Consider the following 21,059-nt stretch of genomic DNA (forward strand, 5'->3'; position numbering starts at 1 on the left):
GCCTATAATATGGCGATTGAATGGGTATCCACTCTTACCCACCGCACTCTTGACTAGTGGAGGGTCGTTAGCCGAACGGGTAGGATAGGACGAAACCTTCCATTATAAGTATAATGAAGTACAAAGTAACTACATGCTTTTACAAATTCCCAAATTCTAGTTACTTTAGGCAAAATGTGAAATTGTATGCTAATCCATGGAATTACACTTCATACCCTTGTCAAACGTTAGTGGAGCGTGTGTGGTTAACCGACACACTAATTTGGGATTGACACTGGTGGCGAAGGGTGGCTCGGTGTTTATCGTAGATCAATGGAGCGTGTGTGGCTAACCGGCACATTGATTAGGTGATAGTAGCATTGGGTGTACCACGTGATTCGCACGGTTATTCACACCTTGTTTGTGATCCTCGGCATCCCGGTCGCAAATTTGAAGGGCATAATCGAGATTAAACATGCCATTGAAAAGTTCAATGAATCTCAAAAGACCTAGGAGTTTCAATTCATTTAAAACTTAAACTTCATTTTTGTTTTTCATGGTGGGAATTGGTAAATCGTCATTTACCTACCTTCAAATATTCTACAACTAGATTACGGCATCCCTCTTCTAGGTTGTAGAGTATTGTGTTGGATCCTAGCCTTGATGTTTCATTTGAGTGTTACATCAAGGATTCTTATCAACTAACTTGAATTTTCTCCCGTTTTGTAGATGTCTAAATCTTACAATGGTCTTCCCAAATCCATTGGAACAAGCTTTCCAAATGAAGATGACGTTCCAAGATACGATCAAGGAAATGAGAGTCATGCTTCACTTCCTCCACCTCCTCCAATTATTCTCCCCAACCCACAAGTTCAAAGGCTTGAAAAGTTCAAGCTCACTCAAGCCCTATTAGCAAGTAAACACGAAGATTGGAAACCTGTGTGTGCACACGTCTTGGAGATAAAGTCACACATTGACAGGTTAAGGATGTTGGGTGTCGAGATTTCAGGTGAGTTGGCTGTTGACTGGGTTCTTCAGTCACTTCCTGAATCATATAGTGAGTTCGTAAGAGAGTACTATATGATGGAACACGACGTGACCCTCATTGATCTCACCTATTTGCTTATAGCTGCTGAATCAGCAATGATTTGGCGTGCTGGTCAAGCAAATTTGTCTGGTGAATCAAACTCCCAAACTTCAATGGACACTGGCAACATTGGAAGTCCAGAAAGGACTAAGCATGAGATTGTCCCATGTGTTGTGCCAAAGGAGTCCATTTGCTTTTATTTCCTAGAGAAGGGGCATTGGAGACGAAGCTGCCCAAACTACCTGAGAGATCTAAGAGATGGGAGAGTCAAGGAATATGGCTCTACTTCAGGTAAAATCCATTATCTAACTTTGTAAGTTCCTATTCTTTGATTCTTGATACATGATGTGATAAGATTACATTTTGATGTTTTGCAGGATCGAAGAAAAGAGAGGAAGCTTAAGGAAGAAGCGTGCTGAATCTGATCATGAAGAAATGGATTTCAATCGCATGGATTCAAAGATCAGATTTTTGAGCTGCTAATCTAGAGTTAGGATAGAATGATAAGAAATATGAAATAGCGTAGTTTTTCAGTTGAATTGCATTGTAAGGACAAATTTTTCCGCAGTAAAATAAATTTTGATTTTGTCTTATTTATTTATCCTTGCAATGGTGTGTATGAAAAATTGATGTTTAATTGTTTCTATTATTAGCAATAATGGATTTGATTCTTAATTATGTTATTTGTGGAAATGTCGAGAATTTGCCAAATAAGGGAAGATTCTCATCGCCCAAGTTTCAATTGGACAGAAACTTGGAATCATACAACTAGGTTGCGTGATGAATGAGAAACTTCATATTTGGAAATTAGACTAATTCTTTGGCAAAGTGTCAAGAGAAGGACTAGGAGATCGAGTACACTAGGTTGTGCGTTGATCAAGTCCACCACAAGAGTGATAAAGATATTCATCATGATTTACTAAAGTTTAGTAAATATGGTTATACTTACAAGATTAAGTATAATTCTGATTTGATCGAAAGAGTTTCAATCAATAGCAGAACGAATAAGAAGAATCAAGTAGGCAGAAAGATAAAAGTTTCTCTATTCTAAGAAGAAGGGAGAGTACCTTTTATTGTGTTTTATGATAGGTCTTAATGATTAAGAACTATTTCTCAATTGGTCCTCTAAGTGAGTCTTAGTGCATTTGCATGTCTAAGAAGAGGAATCGAGAATTATGGAAATAGTTAAAACAATAAGTCAATCATACTTCGTTCCAATATCAAGTCTTTCCAAGATTCTGACATGAGTGACACGTCTTTAGTAGGTTTATAACACTCAACAAATGTGGAATTGGAAAAAGTCTTTTTATTCCTGCACATTTGAGATTGGTAAGTTGTGATGTCTTGGATAAGACAAAGACCAACTAGAACCAATTATGTGAAGTGATAGTCTTGATAAAAACTACACTAACTCTTGAATATTTGTTTTGTCAAGGAATGTTTCTTGACAAGAGAATCTTATATGTCAAGGAGTCAGTGGGAGTCTTAATGGTCTTGAAAGATTTCAAGAACAAATCAAGAGTTAAACCTATTTGATCATCACTAGCACACGACTTGAGGTTTAAAGCCTATCGTGGATGACATACTCTTTTTTTGTGTCATTCCAATTGAGTTAATTATGCATGTGAGTTCTATGAGTTCTCATGTGAATGCATAAAGACAAAGCACCTTGATCAATGGAAAGTACATTGATAAGTAAGGATGAGTTGCTAAACCACTTGGAAGACATGATGGGCACTCGTGTTACCATGAGGCAAGAAATCGAGATTGAGCACGTTCGGTCCATATGAGTTTGGATTTGTCGCAAACTTTGGTTTTGGAAAATTCACATGGATAGGAACACATACACTTTAAAATCTAAGTGTCATGAGGTTTCCCTCCTTCATGAAAATGATTGGAAGGAAATGCTTTCACTAAGAGAGATTTTAAGAAGATTGCAATTGTGAAAATTGTATTCTCAAATTCGATTATGATTACGGCATCCCTTTTCATAGCTCGAATTGTGAGATTTGGCAACTGGTCTGAACATTTGGGACTTAGTAACATAAATTCTGAATTGTTTAGACACATATGTGAGCTATCTAAGGCAAAGGTGTATGAGCTTAAAAATCTTAGATAAAGGCTTATCAAAGCATTAGGTATTAGATATATGAACTTAAGGAATTCAATAAGCATTGTTTTCTGGAAGTTCAATTGTTTTCTGAATACATGTCAAAGCTAGTGGGAGCATAAATGTTATGCTGGTAAGAAAATAATCATCATGTTAGTGGGAGCATGATTATTATGGTAAGTATTGCGAGTTAGCAATATTAATTATAGAAAACAAAGATTAACTTTGCAAAGTTGTAGGGATTGAAAAGTTGTTTTTCTATAATTAAGGGAGAGAATATTATACTTCGTTTCAAAATTCTAAAGCTTAGATCGAGAAATGTTAATAAATTTAGTCAAGGATACATAGTGCATTCTCAAAATTCGATTATGATTACGACATCCCTCTTCATAGTTCGAATTGTGGGAACATGTCACATAAAATATTATGGCAGAAGGATGATAAAGTATCACGTCTTTATGTGAGACATTATGCATCGTGTCCAATACGCTTCGAATATAGGATCGATTGCATATGCTATAATATTTGACCGTTCTAAAATTTTCCAAATGCCTAGGGCATTAAGAGGGAAAAAGGGACTAGAATCGGTTTTGACTAAAATAATTAAACAACTATCAAAGGACGATCTGAGGTTCACTGAGGATTTGTCGCTTATGAGTAGTTGGAAGTATAGTACTGGATGGACTATATTGACATTATTATGAATAGATAAGATTCTATAAAGAATGAGTTGTCATATGGCAAATATGGAAATGTTTCCATTAACGGGAGTTGGATATTAAGAAATATGTCTAGATTAGAAACTTTTATGTGGGAAGGATGTTCAAAGGAATGTACTTTGAATGTGAGACTTCATGTCTATGGAATTGTCTTGTAACAATTTCCGATAAAATACCTTGTAATTTCATTAGCCGGGTCTTGGTGACTTTTGTGCTATGACATTACGAAAGAATCATTGCATAAAATGTTAGAATCTGACATATTCTAAAAGTGGCAAGAATTTGGTATTCTTATACTAATAATAAGGATTGGGGATTGTGAAATGAGTTTCATTGGAAAAGTTTTTCAATTGATCTATTTCACAAAGTATGGACCATAGGAAACCAAAGTGTGCATGCATGGAGCATGGGACAATTGTGGTTATAATTCGATAATAAGTTGATTTTCTGAAACAGTAAGCAATGAATAATGAGTAATCAATATGGTGTTTAAATAAAAGTGTTTTTATTTACGCTCAAAAGTTTTGGGACCATATAGGATTAATATTATTATTGTGTTTCACTTTGCATGTTTTGACTTCCAGAATAACTGGGTTATTCGAACCTCCACAGTCGGTCATACGTTGGAAGTAAGTATGAAGGAAGACTGTCATGAATATGTCTGTAGATTGTCTAGAGTATTTAGACATAGCACAAGTTTGCTGCAGAGTTCATGAGTGCTTTGATAAGATTAAAGTATTGGATTAAACCCACGCTCACTTGAATCACTTCATGGATTTATCACGGGTGATTAGTGAGACGATAACATTGTATATTCTTGAAACCGAGACGTGTGAGTTGTTATTTGCTGGGCGGTTGCACATTGATGATAAGTAAACGCACCAGTAACTTGGTGTTATAAAACTTATTGCTGTGTGTGATTCGATCAGTAGGTGCAAGCGAGCATTTGAGTCGAAGTTTATCCATTTCTTTTACCCAAAGTGGGATAAAAGCGATATCTGTGGGCCCCTCGATGATTTAGTGATGACACCCTAAGCGCTTGGCCAAGCCGGGACTAAGTTGATGTGTTCAATTGTAGTCTGTTGTCAGTCGTCATAAATCAGATGTCGGGAAACAATACATAGACAGAGAGAATGATTTAAATCCATGTCTCGTGTCTATACGATATCTTTAGAATGGAGGAATATATGATCCCTTATCTAAAGGACACGCGTATCTGATAAGATCAGAGTTGACAGCGGCTTTTGAAAGCTACGATTGCTGTGACAACCCGAAAAATTTTAAATTTTTGCCTGATAAAGCTCCGCCAGCCAACTCGACTGAGTGTCAAACTCATTTTTGCTATCTTCTAGCACTGTTTAGAGTCAATTAGAGTGTTAAAACCTAGTATAATCAAGGTATGAGTCGTGGGATGAGTATTGTGAGTGTAACACCTTGCACATGAGCCAAACACACCAACACAAGGTGTGTGCGGCCGCACACCCGAGTGTGCGGCCACACACCCATCCCAGCCGCACACTCCCACCTATATATTCAACACTTAGTCATTTTGAACACTTTTTCCACTTCTTCAAGGCTAGAACTCGTTTTCTCTCAAGTATCATCCAACTTTTCTCTTCAATCTTCAATCGAGTAAGTGATTCATCCTTTGATTAGCTAATGCACGACCTTAACTAGCATTTCCCTTTGATTTGATCCATAAAAACACCTATTTGGTGTTAGATCTCCAAGAACACCAAGAACACACACTACTTTTAGGACTTTTAACTACACTTTTAAGCCTCTAAATCGGGTATACACTTGCAATAGCTTGTTATAAGCTAAGTACCCTTGAATTTATGCATGAAAAACGCCATTTCATATGATCTTCAAGTGTGTATGGCCACACACACCATGTGTAGCCGCACACACCATGTGTAGCCGCACACTCTGGCCGCACACACCATGTGCAGCCGCACACACCATGTATAGCCGCACACTCTGGCCGCACACACCATGTGTAGCCGCACACACCATGTGTAGCCGCACACACAAAGTGTAGCCGCACACACACTCTGGCCGCACACCCATGGCCACACACCCATCAATATGGCCGTACACTCCCATTTAGTGAATCACAGGTGATTCCAACACTTGGACAAAGTGTTTCCTAGTCCCGTAAGGTGTTTCCTTGCATTTGGTTGCTTCTAAACACTATATTTATGTCAATATATGCCATTATATGTCGTTTAGGACGCGTTAAGTCTCGGGACTTCATTTGTGGAACTTCTCATCCTTACACACATATTCGTTGAATCACCCACATCAGGTGAGTTCATACCCCGTAATGAATCTTTTAACTGCTTTAACTGTTTTAAGGGGGGAATACAAGTTGAACACAATGATAATTGTGTAAATGTTTGTTATAAACATCTTTCAAAATGTTACTTATGTCATTTATAAGTCGTCAAAACATTTCAAAACTCTTTTAAAGTTATGTTACGTTCTAGTTATACAAAACTTTGTTTTTAAAGTACAAACATAACTTAGTAGATAAACGAGTCTTTCCAGTAACAGTCCAAGTAGAACATTAGTAAGCTATAATAGGTATAGTTTAGGAGAATGCTATTCATTACTTCTAGTACAATGAAGCACACAAAGAGTCAATACCATACAGAACAGATAGTGAAGAGAATCAAACAATACCATACAGAGAGAACACACAATTACTAGAAACAAACAGAATGTACAAGATACAGTACAAAACAAACAAGTTAGGTTGCTATAGCATGAGAACACACATACAGGATCTAATTATACCAATGAATCACTAACTCATTGTTTTAAACAAAAGGTGATAGTTATATTGGGTATACATGATCATATACTTTAATGTGAATTACATGGCTTGCAAGAATTTGCAGAGGTCGTGTTTAGTTCCCCTAATCTCCTGAAAGGGAGAGCGTATAGTAAGGGTTCTAGCCTTCACGTTATAACCGAAATAAAACAAATATGTTTTTAGGTTATTAGTACATCCGCATGTCATTATAAACGACAACTGTGTACTTACACTTCCCTTTCTTTCATAAAGTGACGGTACCACTTGAAAGTCCAACCCAAACTATTTTCGAGTCAAGATAGTTATAAACTAGGGAAAATATACATTCTTACAAACGACAAATGGAACAGTCGAATCTAGCACATAACAGAAGATGCCTTGGTAGAAGGATACGAGTAAAAGATAGGACCATAATGCTAGTCGTATGATTCCTTAATGTATACATAACAGGATATATATATATATATACCAATAGGGTCCGACAGGTAATAGGATGTGTGCTCTCTGCTTCATTTCTTGTTCCTTGTTTGGTTGTGGGCTTGGAACGAATTCACCCAACCTATTTTCTACCCGATTCTATATATATATATATATATATATATATATATATATATATATATATATATATATATGCTTAGTATACATTAAGTCATCATAAGGGTACCAGGTATGGGTCAGGATATAGGACACAGAGTCAAAGCACAGTTTTTCTAGTACAAAACATACTTTCTAAAAATCAGTACTTTTTGTATTCAAAAACTAGAAACTTCCCAGTAAAGGGTTTAATCCATTTTATTAAACCGGTACAATTTAAAAGACCTTATATGAGTAACTCTATAATACCTTAGTTTATACACCATGTTTATGTATAAAACTAATACCCAATAGGTAGTTGGATGTGTGCTTTCCACCTTACTTCCTGTTCCTCGTTTGGTTGTGGAATTAGGGCAGATTCGCTCAATTAACTTTCTATCCGATATTAGATTATATATAGCAGTATAAACTAGGCTATTATAAAAGTAGTCACTGTGGTCACAATTTTATTATAAGAAATAAGGGTTTTCTTAAAGAACTTCTTCATTAGATAGAACGGAAACATTACAATTAACTCCATGAGTAACAAGTGATTACACCAGGGTTATATATGAAGATGATCTAACAACCAATGGAATGTGTGCTATCCGCCTTAATTCCTGTTCCTTATTTGGTTGTGAGCTTAGGGCAGATGCGCACAATCGATTGTTTGTTTACTCTGAGTCTTATATAACTTGTACCCACTTAGTACCCACAGAATGGGTTGTATTGTCATTTTACTTAAACTTCCATCAAAGTAGGAAATATATGATTTTCTAGAGGAACAGGCGAACTTTTCAAAACAGGACTTACAACTTACGACATTTTACAACTACATTTTTAACACCATTTTACATCTACATTTTTAACAACACTTTACAACTTACTTACATCACTAAACTCTTATGAACTCACCAGCTTAATTGCTGACCAACTCTTTCAAATAACTTGTATTCTCAGGAGACTATTAGACAGGTGCTCGTGCTGGGGATTCAGAAGATGAAGCATTATAGCTTCAAGTCTTGTTTTGTTATTTGTGTATGAATTCTATGTTTTGTGAACACACACATTGTAAACACTTTCTTTCGAAATGAAATGGTTGTTCATTACTTGCTTACCATATACATATCTCGTGATACTAAACATGACGTCCTCCACCCCCGAACGATTCTGCCGTTCCGGTTTTGGGGTGTGACAATTGCTGATCAGGTTCTGAAGTTATACAAAATAGTTATTAGACTTATCCAAGTGGGAGACTGTTAGATTAGTGTCTAAGTCCATAACTATTTTGGTATGTACTTGACCCGATTGTGAGCATGGTCCTTTTGGGTTGCCTTCACCATAACAATATGTAGGATGAATTAAGGAGAGAAAGGTTTAATTATGATTTATTAATATATTATGAGAATAATATATTAAAGGAGAAATCATATTGTTTAATTAATATTAGTCAAGAATTAATTAAGAATTAATTTTGTGACTAAAAGAGATTAATTAAACTTAGGGGATTGGAGTTGTAATTATAAGATAATTACAATTGGGCTATGGATCACCTAATAATATATAGGTTGGACGAATTCTATGGGAAGCCCATTAGAAATCGTCCAAGGGATATGTTAAAGGAGTCCATGGGCTGCTTAAGGCCTAAGCAGTCAGATTAGGGTTTCCTAGTTGCAAACCCTAATAGCCTACATGTATATAAAGGACCCCTATGCCCCAAAAACGTGTCCAAGTGTTCCTTTAGGGTTTCCAGCCGTTTTTGGTGCCTCCCCTCTCTTCTCTTCTTCATCCAAGTTGCTTAGTGGTGTTTGTGACTCCATTAGAGGTGCAACACTTGAGACACTAAGCTTTCTGAAGCAAATCAAAGCAAGGATTGATTGTTATTGCTATATAACAATCAAAGGTAATTACTAAACCCTTATTTCAGTTCTTACTTGATAGATCTAGGGTTTATAGCTTTGGATATTCAATTGCATGTTCATTAGACAAACTAGATCCAAAAGTTATTAGGGTTTGCATGTACACCATAGGAATGATGTAGTGCTCGAAACCCAACAATTTCATCTATGGATTTATAGATACAATATATCTAGAAGGAACAAATTTACATTGCATCAATGCAAAATCTTGCAATTAGAATGTAGAGGTGTTATATTTTAGAAAAAAATTGGAATTAGAATGTACATTCGAAATTTGGTATGTTTCCCTTTTAGCCCCTTAATGCAAAATCTTTATCATTTTGGTCCCTAGCTAGTATGCGGGGCGTACTAGCTCATTTCTGGAACGTCGGATTCACCCACGTACGTGGGGCATACGTAGAGTACGCATGACGTACATAATGCAGGGACAAACCCTAACTTTTAGGGTTTGTGCCATATTTAAGCATCTTATAACACACTTGGACCCTCTATTGATTAGCCTCCACTCCCCTATAACCTAAGATCGAAACCCTAGCCTCCCATAGTGTGTTTTTGAGCTTTGGAAGTAATTTTGTATTGTTTTGTGTGCATTGAAGAAAGTTGTGCTTGGTGACCAAGCTTTGGTTGGACTTGAGGTTGTAGATCCAGAATATTCATCAAGTTTGCTAGTTCCAGAAGGTATAAAGTTCTTATCTTGGAACCTCTTTGTGTTATGTTGAGATTAGGGCTTGTCTTTGAGCTTATTATGGTCTTTTGGGTTCTCTTTGGGAGTTTGAGTCCCTTCATGAGCTAGGATGCTAGTTCTTAATTCCTATGATGTTCCTTGGGTAAAAAGGTTCCATCTTGATGAATCATATTGATCAATGCATGAATTAGAGCCCTTATTATGGGTCTTAATGGACAGAATCAGGTTTTAGGGTCCCATTAAGACATGCAAGATGATAAAGTTGCCAACTTTATGCATTAATGCCTTGAAATGAAGTAGATCTGAGGTTTTTACGTTAAGAGCTTAAGTGGTTAAGACAAAGTTGGCCAAAAGGGACTCTGGCCGGTACGTAGGGCATAACCCCTGGTACATTGCGTGTACTGGGTCAGCCGTCGGCTTTCGAGTCAACACTCGTACGCCGAGCGTACTCGGTGCAGTGGGCTTTCTTCATTTGGGCCTTTTGGACTCGGGATTATTTTGGGCTTTTAGGGTTTGGGCCTTGTTGGGTCATTGGACTTTTGACTTTGGGTCATGGATAGACTATGGGCTTTCTTGGGATTAAGTCCATGATGATAACTAGGATAATGGGCCATAATGGGCCTTGGGATGTCATTAAAGAATTTGGGACTTTTGAGTATTTGGGTTGGGCCTTGATTTTGGGCCAAGTAGGAAAAAGGGTAAAATGGTATTTTACCGTGGATGTTGGACAAGTAATTTAGATTTTTGATTATGGGTCGAGATCCAATTATTAATTGGATATTAGTGATGATCTTAGCGTGGGGAGTTTCCGGATCAGCAGAGGGAGATTTTACCTGAGAGATTCAGCAGCTTGAGGTGAGTTTCTTCACTGTGTTTAGGTGATCGAAGGCACCAATATCGGCCCATGGTTTATTATGACTATGATGTTAGTTGTCTGTGTGGCTCTGCATGTATGTTTTATGATATGTTTACCGGGCGGGGCCTGATGATTATATTGTATGTTATTTATCTTTGTGATTTTTATGCATGTGTTTATATGTTTGTATATATATCGGGCGGGGTCTGATGACTGATAGATCTGTTCCGAGCGGGACTCGATGTCGGACAGGGCTCATTATATGTTTGATATGTATGATATGTTGTAATTTGGGGAACTCAGTAAGCTTTGTGCTTATGGTTTTCAGTTTATGTTTTAGGTACTTCTGGTTCGAAGGGAAAGAGTCTGGGATGATTGTAGTGCACACATCACATTGTTCTGCATTTTATTATTACTCTGATATACTTAGATGTTTACTGATACACTTTGATTCACCATGGTTTCTATGATGTTGTTTTGGATAATGGTTTTATTAATTTAAAAATCGATATTTTTAGTCTTAATTTTTTGAGATGTTACATAGAAAATTGTGGAAAACAATGATTATGAGTTTTCCAAAAAATTTCAACTTCTTTGTAATTTTAGAAAAAGGAAAATTTTTATTTTCTATGAAAATTTTAGAAAAATAGACGAACTAAACGTGTTTTCAAAATTCTCATTTTTCTTTGAAAACTTTTTCCGGAAAACGGTCCATTTTTTCGCAACTAAACGCAACCATAGGGTTTTATTATGGAATTACATGAAGTGACTAGGATTGAGATAATTACAATACAAAAGAAAAACAACTTTATTTAGGGGGTGTTTGGATAGGGAAAAAAGAGGGTGCTTATTGTTTATTGTTCATTCCCACCACAATAAGCTAAGTTTAAGTGTTTGGATAAGAATCCTTAAAAATCAGCTTATTGTGGTTGGAATAAGCTAAATAAGCTGATTTTAATAAGTATCTCTCCCTTGTTTATTGCTTATTCCCACTGCAAATAAGCTAATAAGCAATAAGCTAATAAACTATAATCTAGTTTATCCAAACGCCCCCTTAGAAAAATTATCTAGGGCTAAGATAATTACAATAAAAATAAATATACAACTTTATTTAGGAAAACTATGGATAGACAAAAGACCCAATATAAAATAAACCTAAAACTTTTATAGTTTGATCGTTCTGAATAGTAAAAAAAAAATGTGGTGAGGCATATCCATGCCCATCTGTCATTAGAACGTCAAATCCATTCTCCTAAACTACTCATAATTCCACTTATGTTTTCAACGAGACTTGAACCCTTAACCTCTAGAAGGGATGGCAACACCCGATACCACTGGGCTAGAAGCCCTTTGGTGACCACCTACCATTCAATAAGCTCATTAAGGATAACTATATTTCCGAAACCACCCGTTCCAACATCAAGGCACCAGAATCGTAATGGTATCAAATCTTGTCAAAGTTTCTGAAAAGAAAACAAACATGCACAAACAGAAGGGGCTCTCCCTCCTTTCTTTTCCATGTCATAAATATGCATGTTGCTATGTTGATCCAAACACTTTAAACCAACAGCTTTACTTCTGTCACGAGAAAGATGAATAACAAATTATAGTTTCCAATAGATACAGGTAAACTTATGTTACAAAATCTTATCAACCAATCTAGGAAAGCTAAATCCACCTTCAAATTAAAACTTTATATTATAAGAGCTCAACAGGCAAAACTCTCAAGAACAGAAAGGAACAACATTGTTGCTTAAAAGAAACTTATCACATTAAAAAAAATATGATTTCAAAGGGAACTTCTCTAAAAACCAAAGAAACTTAAGAAAAATAGTGATTAATAAACATCAAAGTCAGAACCTAATCCGGTAGCTTCGATCTAAGGAAAAATGAACATTACGTGATTAAACTTAGAATACTTAAGAAAGGTACTAAAGAAACCATGAGATATTTTGATGAAACACGTATAACTAAGATTAAACGGTAAGTAGCAAAAAAAAAAAAAAAGGAAACGATTGACGCAAAAAACACAAAGTAAATATGTTACTAATATTAAAATTTACATAATTGGACTGAAGCAGGAAAATAGCATTACCTTCATTTCCCTGTTGAAGAAGAAAGTGAAGAAAATGTAGTTCAAAAGATGCAGCAATGGATTTTGATGGAGTTCTTTCTAAAGAAACACGAATTGAAAAGGTTAAATGACCTGGGTTTGCATCGACATTTGTATAAGAAAGTGAAGAATGAAAGGAACCATAATTATGGAGAATCCATAATATGAGAAATCGAGAGCTTGGAAAAAACCCTACGATGGGGAGATTTATGGAGACATGTGAGGTTCATAACGAGGATGTTGTAACTGCTAACACGTTTTCTGCTTGTGGGGATTTGCCGAATCTTTGAATACTGAAAGATTCCATTGAAAATAATGGTAACTTTTTCCTTTTCGGAATGGGTCTTTGCAGTTCCTCGTAAAAGTGAGTCCAGCTTTATCCGTAGATTTTTGTTTCTTATTATTGAGAGTGGGACAAAACCAAATTGAGCTGAAACTGGTTTTGTTATACATCAGACAGATTTAGGCTGAAATGTGGTGTTATGGTAATATCAAACACATTTTAGGTGTTCAAATTGAAACTTGTTAAACTCATAAAATTTATGATAAGAACTCAAATTAAATGCATTTGTTTTCGGTGTAGTATATTAATATAAAAGTAATATTTCGTATTTATTTTAAATTTATGATTGATAACTTACTAAAAATATTAATAGATAGTAGTATATATTTCTTTAAACGAAATGACTAGACACATCTTATATTGTACCTAATTAGCTATTTTAGCCCATCCTATAAATTGGTCGATTTTAGTTATACTTTATTTAATTAAAATTGGCTATTAATAAACATACTAAAATACTACTAATAGACACATAAAACTATTTGTTATTTTAATTAGTCATATGGTGTTGTGATTATATTTAATATACGGTTTTATGATTATATTTAATATATAGGCAAAAAAATGTTGAGCAGTTATTCAAACCCAGTGATCCATTTTAACATAACAAAGGGTCAAAACGTATATGGTTAAACAAGCAAGAAAAGCCAAGGAAAAGAACGTTTTATGATGCAACTTGTGTATAAGCATAAAAGTCGATGCTATAGAGGCTTGTATATATGTGATCCATGCATGGTGGTAAAAGTATCATCCCAATTGCACACATGAACATAACTTGGACGTGATGAAAGAATTTTGAGGGTTTTTAGGTGTTCTTATCGAAGATTGGAAAAGAATCCGACTTGTTGGGATAGGATACTTCTTGTATACTTGCACATATAAACATAAATGCAGGTCAAGAAAAAAATTGTGGCGTACTTCAACACAAATCAAGGGTTTTCTTTATTTAGCTTTGTGAGTTTTTTTTTTTTTTTTTTTTTTTTGGACTTTGTTATCTTTTTTCTTTGTATTGGACTTTGTTAATTGTTTTTTTGGAAACATCATTTTTATTGAGACGACCCAGTGAGCAAGAAGCTACATAGAAGCCAACAAAAACAACACAATTACATAGAGGAGAAAGGAGCAGGGCCCACGTCTTCTGGGGGCCAAAAATTTCTTGGCTATGTAGTGTATATATATAAAAAAAAATATTACCTAAATGATGTTTATGGCCTAAAGTTGGTTCATACTCAAACTAGCTCAAAAGATAAATAATTTGGTTTGCTTGTTATTGCTAGTTAAACGTGTTTATAGTGAAGAATAAATGATATTTTTTTTGAATCTTTATTATATTTGTCTATAAGGGGCCCTTTTTTTTTCTTTTCCCCTCAGGCCCCATATACGTTTGGACCGGCCCTGGAAAGGAGAAACATTCCAATTACAAATTACATCTTTACCCCTGACTTTAATCCACAGATACACCAACGATTTAACTATCTCCACCACTTTTGAAGGGGTGCTAGAGCAGGTTCCCTGAGATTGTACCTTGTTATGACTTTACTTTGAGATTGGATCGGACCTTGTTATGACTTTACTTTGAGATTGGACGTTGTTATGACTTTACTTTTATAGGTGAGAATGTTTATTGCATTTGCAATCTTGAGACAGTAGGTTTCCTAAATTTGATATAATGATGAAATAAAGTACTACAACAATGATTTGTGGTTGTAATTACTAAGTGAGTGTTTTACATTTTTATAAGGGAAAATGACATAGGAGGGTAACCAATTATCATTTTTGTTCATATTTGGTCACTTATTTTTATATACTATATATTTAGTAGTGAATTTTTTAATTTTGTTCAAATTACACCTTTACGATCCCTTGTATGTAGGTTAACACTCAATTGTTATATATGTGCCATATGAGATTGGGAAAATGACTTAAGAGAGTAACCAATTGTCATTTTTGTTCACATTTGACCCTCTTTTCTGTACACCATTGACCATTAAACTCTTATTTTTTTGTTGAAATTATACCACATGAAATAGTTTGGATTCAGGCCCGGCCCTGATGGTGGGCAACCCGAACGGTCGCCCATGGCCCATGTCTCTAAGGGGCCCAAAATTCCTAGTGTATATAATATAACTAGTTTATAACCCGTCGGAACCACGAGTTATAAAATTAATTAAACTTTCATAATAAAAATTATAATTATTAATTAATTATTTTAAATAAATCATTTTAAATAAATTATTAATTAAGAAATGTATCAAATTTTTAAAGTTATTATAACTTTAAATTTAACATATAATTAGAAAATATAGATTTGAATTTTTAAATGAATTGCCTAATATATCTACATGACACATGTCATAATATTAATGAGGAGTTATATTAGAATGACACTTGGCAAAAGAATATTAAAACTATTCATTTATTAGAATAGAGATTATATAGAGAACAATCTAACTTATTTAAAAATATTATGAGAAGCATTTTTATTTAAATTAGTTGTTTTTGTAATGATTTGACCATATTTATGTTTTTTAGTATTAATAGTGAATTTTAATATTTTATAATGGTGTGTCTGTTTTCGATTTAATTTTTATTATATTTATGACTTTAGGAACCCATTTTTTTTTCTCCCTTGGTCCACTATATCTTTGGACCGAACTTGTTTGGATTATCACTAATACTTGTTGAAATGGAGTTTGGTTCTTAAAAGTAGGGATGTCAACCAATAATAAGACGGCAAAAATACACAACATGGAATAGAATTGGAACAAAATTGAAATTTATGTTTGTGTAGTGTTCCTATCAAATGTAAAAAAACACGAGGTTGTGTTGTTTCATGTTCATGTTCAAACTTCGACACGAAATTTACATGATATTAATATGTGTTTGTCGTGTTTTGCAAAATTAATTATGAATTAAATAAATTAAGGGTTTATTTTATTCTATTGTTTCTGTGTTTGTCGTGTTGTTGTTTTTATCGTGTTTTAATCGAGTCATTTTTGTGTTAGTAAAACAAAACACGACATAGTGTCATGTCATGTTTCGTATAATATAAAAAGTTATCGTATCTGCTAAAAACACGACACGGCTATCCGATTGTAAAAAAACAAACCAGCCCGCAATATCATCCAAATGGGTAAGAAAAATGAATGAACCATACCTAAAAAAACACCAGACTGTTCCGAGACTGACGCAAAACCGAACCAAAACTAACCCGAGACCAATCTTAAATCCAAAAGCAAAAATTCATATACATGTTATCCAACTTCTTTACTTCTTTCTTGCATATGTAATTATTTATCCCCAAGTGTTATTATGAATGGGCTAGGCCATGATAATTAGATGGCCCTTAAAAATGAACCTCACCAACACCAAGAGTCCAAGACCTTTAAATATTGCAATGGGACCCACCGGAAGCCGCAATATCCTGGAACAAGTAGTCGCAGCCACCACTTTGACCCTTCTCCATTTCCTTACAACACCGACCCGCAAGAACCCCAACGATGGTCATTTCATCAATGGCGGCTTCATCTGCAATCTCATCTAGCTCCTCTCCTTTCGTCAGCCAGGTAAAGAACACAACTCCAATCGATTTCTTTCATCTCGTCGTTTTCTTTCGGAAAATCTTTGTTTAACCCATTTCTGATTTTTCAAAATTTCCAGAAAGATGCGGGTGTGTCTCCATTCTCCACACAATCATCTAAATCGATCCAAATATCCCAGAAAAAAGTATCGAGGAAGATCGTATCCGTCATGGCACCACGACAATCTGAACGAAAACCATCCATGACTGGTTCAGTTGGGTTTTTTCCTTTATTCCTTCTATTATTTATATTTCTATTGCCACGAATCTGTAAATTATAGATCTATTTGGTGAGTTTTTGATGTTAAGCTTCCAAAAGATAGATATGTACGAATGCTTTGACTTTTGAAATCATAAAGGCGACAACAATGCTAGCTACATGTAGCTTTTAGGTTAATTGTACCCAAATTTCACTTTTCGATGAATGTAATCGATAACTCAGAACAACTTAGGGTTCGCCAACTATTGCAAACTTTACTCAATTTTAAGGCACCTTCAACCACCCCCTAATCATGAGTCATGGGTTTATTTTCTCTTTGGAGTATATATTTTAGCATCATAAGTTTGAACTCGAAGAAAAATAGCTTTTGCTAGGTTAATCACACTATTTTTAGCCTACTGACTAATACTGTTATCAATTGATTGTTTTGACATCATAAAGTTGAGAACTTAATGCAGCATAATCATGGGTTTTGTGTTGATTTTTCTCTATGTTTATTTGGACTAATTGGATTATTTTTAGGTAAAAACTGGGATGACAATGACAGAGAAAATATTTACAAAATCATCTGAGAAATCCCAATTGAGCCCTGGTGAAAATGTTTGGGTCAATGTTGATGTGTTGATGACACATGATGTTTGTGGGCCCGGTGCCATTGGAATCTTCAAGAAAGAATTTGGAAGTGATGCCAAGGTATCAAACTAAATAAATTCTCTTTTCGATTCAAATAAATAACATTTTTAAAATATGTTATTGTTTTAGGTTTGGGATCGTGAAAAAGTTGTCATTATTCCTGATCATTATATATTCACAAGTGATGAAAGAGCAAATAGAAATGTTGATATCATAAGAGATTTCTCAAATGAGCAAAACATCAAGTACTTTTATGATATCAAAGACCTTGGTAACTTCAAGGTAGTAATAATGTAATATTACATTTTTATTTTTTATTTTTTTTAAGTTAATATAATATTTGATGGATTAATTGTTTTTTTAGGCTAATCCTGATTACAAAGGTGTGTGTCACGTTGCTCTTGCTCAAGAAGGTCATTGTAGGCCTGGAGAGGTACACTAACACACAAATTAATTAAATTCAATTTTAAATATTAATTATTATATAAAATATGTTATTTTCATATATTCATTAACATTGCTCATATATTCAGGTCTTACTTGGGACCGATTCCCACACGTGTACAGCCGGAGCATTTGGCCAGTTTGCCACCGGAATCGGAAACACCGATGCCGGCTTTGTGTTAGGAACCGGAAAGCTATTGCTTAAGGTTTGAACTTTTTGTTTGTTACGATGGAATTGGGGAAGGAATGGAATGGAATGATTAATTCCAATGGAATTATAAAAACTTTGCTTTCCATTACCTTGTTTTTTACAGGTGCCTCCAACTTTAAGATTTGTGTTAGATGGAGAAATGCCAAATTATCTCCTTGCAAAAGATTTGATTTTACAAGTAAGATTCACTCTCAATAAATTCTTATTACAATTTTCCAAACAATTAATTTTTTTTTTTTAATCATAGATAATTGGTGAAATATCTGTATCTGGTGCAACATATAAAGCAATGGAGTTTGTTGGATCGACTGTTGAAAGTCTAACAGTAAGTTTTTAACAAAGTGAATTTCTTACCTATTTATAAAGTCATGTGTTACTTTTTTTTTTAAACAATTTTGGAGTATCATTTTTATTGTTTAGATGGAAGAAAGAATGACATTATGCAACATGGTTGTTGAAGCTGGTGGGAAAAATGGTATTGTTCCAGCTGATGCTACTACTTTTAAATACCTTGAGGTTCGTTTCATCATATACTCTTGTGCAAAAAGACATAAATACCCCTCCCCATGTTACTAAGATTTTGTATCTACCACAGGACAAAACATCTCTGCCTTATGAGCCAGTTTACAGTGATGATCAAGCAAGGTGGGCCCATTTTACAATAAGTTTTTTACATGATAAAAAACTTTATACTCACATTTATGTCCACTTACTTTTTTTTCTTTTTTTATTTTAGATTTCTTGCTGAGTACAGAATTGATGTTTCCAAATTGGAGCCCCTAGTGGCAAAGGTTTGATTTTATATTTTCTATATACATTATCCATTTGTGAAAAGAAAAAAAAATGCATATTTGGATTTTCAAGTAATATATATAAATGTTAATATTAATAATTTTACTTTTTGCAGCCTCATTCACCTGATAACCGTGGTTTAGCAAGGGAATGCAAAGATGTCAAAATAGACCGAGTCTACATCGGATCTTGTACAGGTGGCAAAACCGAGGATTTTCTAGCTGCAGCCAAAGTTTTTCTAGCTTCAGTAAGATCTCACAATCTTTCTTGTTTATTTACCATTTTACCCTTTGCTTTACTTAAACCGTTGATATAATGTGCAGGGCAAAAAGGTCAAAGTACCCACATTCCTTGTTCCCGCTACTCAAAAGGTTTGTAGTTTGTACTCTTTTGGTGATTGTTTTTTTAAAAACTTCTCTGTGTGTGTGTGTTTATGGTGACATGATATTTATATATAATTTGTTAGGTGTGGATGGACGTATATACCCTTCCAGTGCCAGGATCTGGTGGGAAGACTTGTTCCCAGATATTTGAAGAAGCTGGATGTGATGCCCCTGCAAGTCCTAGCTGTGGTGCTTGTTTGGGTGGCCCTAAGGATACTTATGCTCGCATGAACGAAGCTCAGGCCAGTATTTCCACCACTTTTCCAAATATACCCTTATAGCTTATAAGCTAGTTTTTACTAAAAGCTATTACTTTATTAGCTACCAGCAGTCTTATCAGACAAAAGCCAGCTTTTCAGCTAGTCTGCAAAACACAGTATAAAATAAGTAGAATGAATTTTTTTTTTTTTTTTTTTTTTGATGATTTCAGGTTTGTGTATCGACTACAAATAGGAACTTTCCTGGGAGAATGGGCCACAAAGAGGGACAGGTGTATTTGGCTTCACCTTACACTGCTGCAGCTTCGGCTTTGACTGGTTTTGTGACTGATCCAAGAGACTTTTTGAATTAAGTTTTCTTCATTTGGTGACACAACTTTGTTGTATGGTGTCATAACTTGAAAACTAGTTGCTAAAGATTGGGTTTTAGCTTGTTATTGTGAGGAAAAAAAATATATGAAATAATAATAATAATAATAATAATAATAATAATAATATGTTGGTGTATGTTTTATGTTATGATTATGCTTTATGCGATAAGCATCCACGAGGTTTGTGTTTGTGCACTTATGTGACTTTTGGTTTGTTGGATGTTTTGGAGAAATTGAATTTGTCAAATAAATTTGAATTTGAAGGATTTGAATTTCTCATGTTTGGTTTTTGGTTTATAGAATCGGTTTTTCGGTTTCAAGCCATGGGTTTATTGGTTTTGGAACTTGACAATCATTAATCACAAATAAAAACTTTTATATAGAAAAAAAATTAGTTACTAATAACTAAATTACAACACGCATACTAATTTTATTTGCGTACTTACTGAATATGTAATGGATATAGTGTTTTTTGGCCACTTACAGTAGAAGACTAGAAGTATTAGAGCAGTCGACAATTGTCCATATTGACATCATATATCCATTTTTCCTCGGCTTCAATTTCTTTTTATATCTTCCAATACGGATAATGACTTAAAAGGGTAATGTATTTTTTGATTTGTACACATTTAGTCATTGACTTTTATTTTCGTCCACATTTAGCCCTTCAACTTGTTAAACTGTACATATTTAGTTCTTATGACCGACTACGGTTAGCCGGTAAAAATGACTTAATAGGATAATATATTTCTCACTTTGTACACATTTAGTCCTTAATATTTTGTACACATTTAGTTCTTAATTTTTTTTTTGTTGCAAAATAAATCATTTTTGTTTGTGTACTCATTCTGTACTTATGAATGATTTCTTTAGGTTTTTCTCACGACATCTTACGTGAAATAGCCATATGGTGGTGGGATAGGCTGAGGTGGTCCTGCTATATGTTGTAGGCCAAGATACCTGGTGCGGGCCGGCTGTAAGGTGTAGGCACGGAGACTCGAGAAG

At 34.7% G+C, this 21,059-nt stretch overlaps 1 protein-coding gene across 1 annotated transcript; it reads left to right on the forward strand.

The window, feature by feature from the left end:
* Positions 1 to 16,626: 16,626 nt before the first annotated feature.
* LOC145158832 (3-isopropylmalate dehydratase large subunit, chloroplastic-like) lies at positions 16,627 to 20,190 on the forward strand. Its single transcript, XM_079077683.1, has 15 exons — positions 16,627 to 16,768; positions 16,863 to 16,997; positions 17,525 to 17,695; positions 17,765 to 17,917; positions 18,000 to 18,068; positions 18,169 to 18,285; positions 18,394 to 18,468; positions 18,538 to 18,615; positions 18,711 to 18,806; positions 18,886 to 18,935; positions 19,027 to 19,081; positions 19,198 to 19,329; positions 19,406 to 19,453; positions 19,549 to 19,707; positions 19,896 to 20,190. The coding sequence occupies exons 1-15, from the start codon at positions 16,703 to 16,705 to the stop codon at positions 20,034 to 20,036; spliced, it is 1,545 nt and encodes a 514-aa protein (XP_078933809.1). The 5' UTR covers positions 16,627 to 16,702; the 3' UTR covers positions 20,037 to 20,190.
* Positions 20,191 to 21,059: the final 869 nt, after the last annotated feature.

The sequence above is a fragment of the Lactuca virosa genome, chromosome 1 (assembly GCF_052849685.1).
Source record: "Lactuca virosa cultivar CGN04683 chromosome 1, Lactuca_virosa_CGN04683_v6, whole genome shotgun sequence".
NCBI lineage: Eukaryota > Viridiplantae > Streptophyta > Magnoliopsida > Asterales > Asteraceae > Lactuca > Lactuca virosa.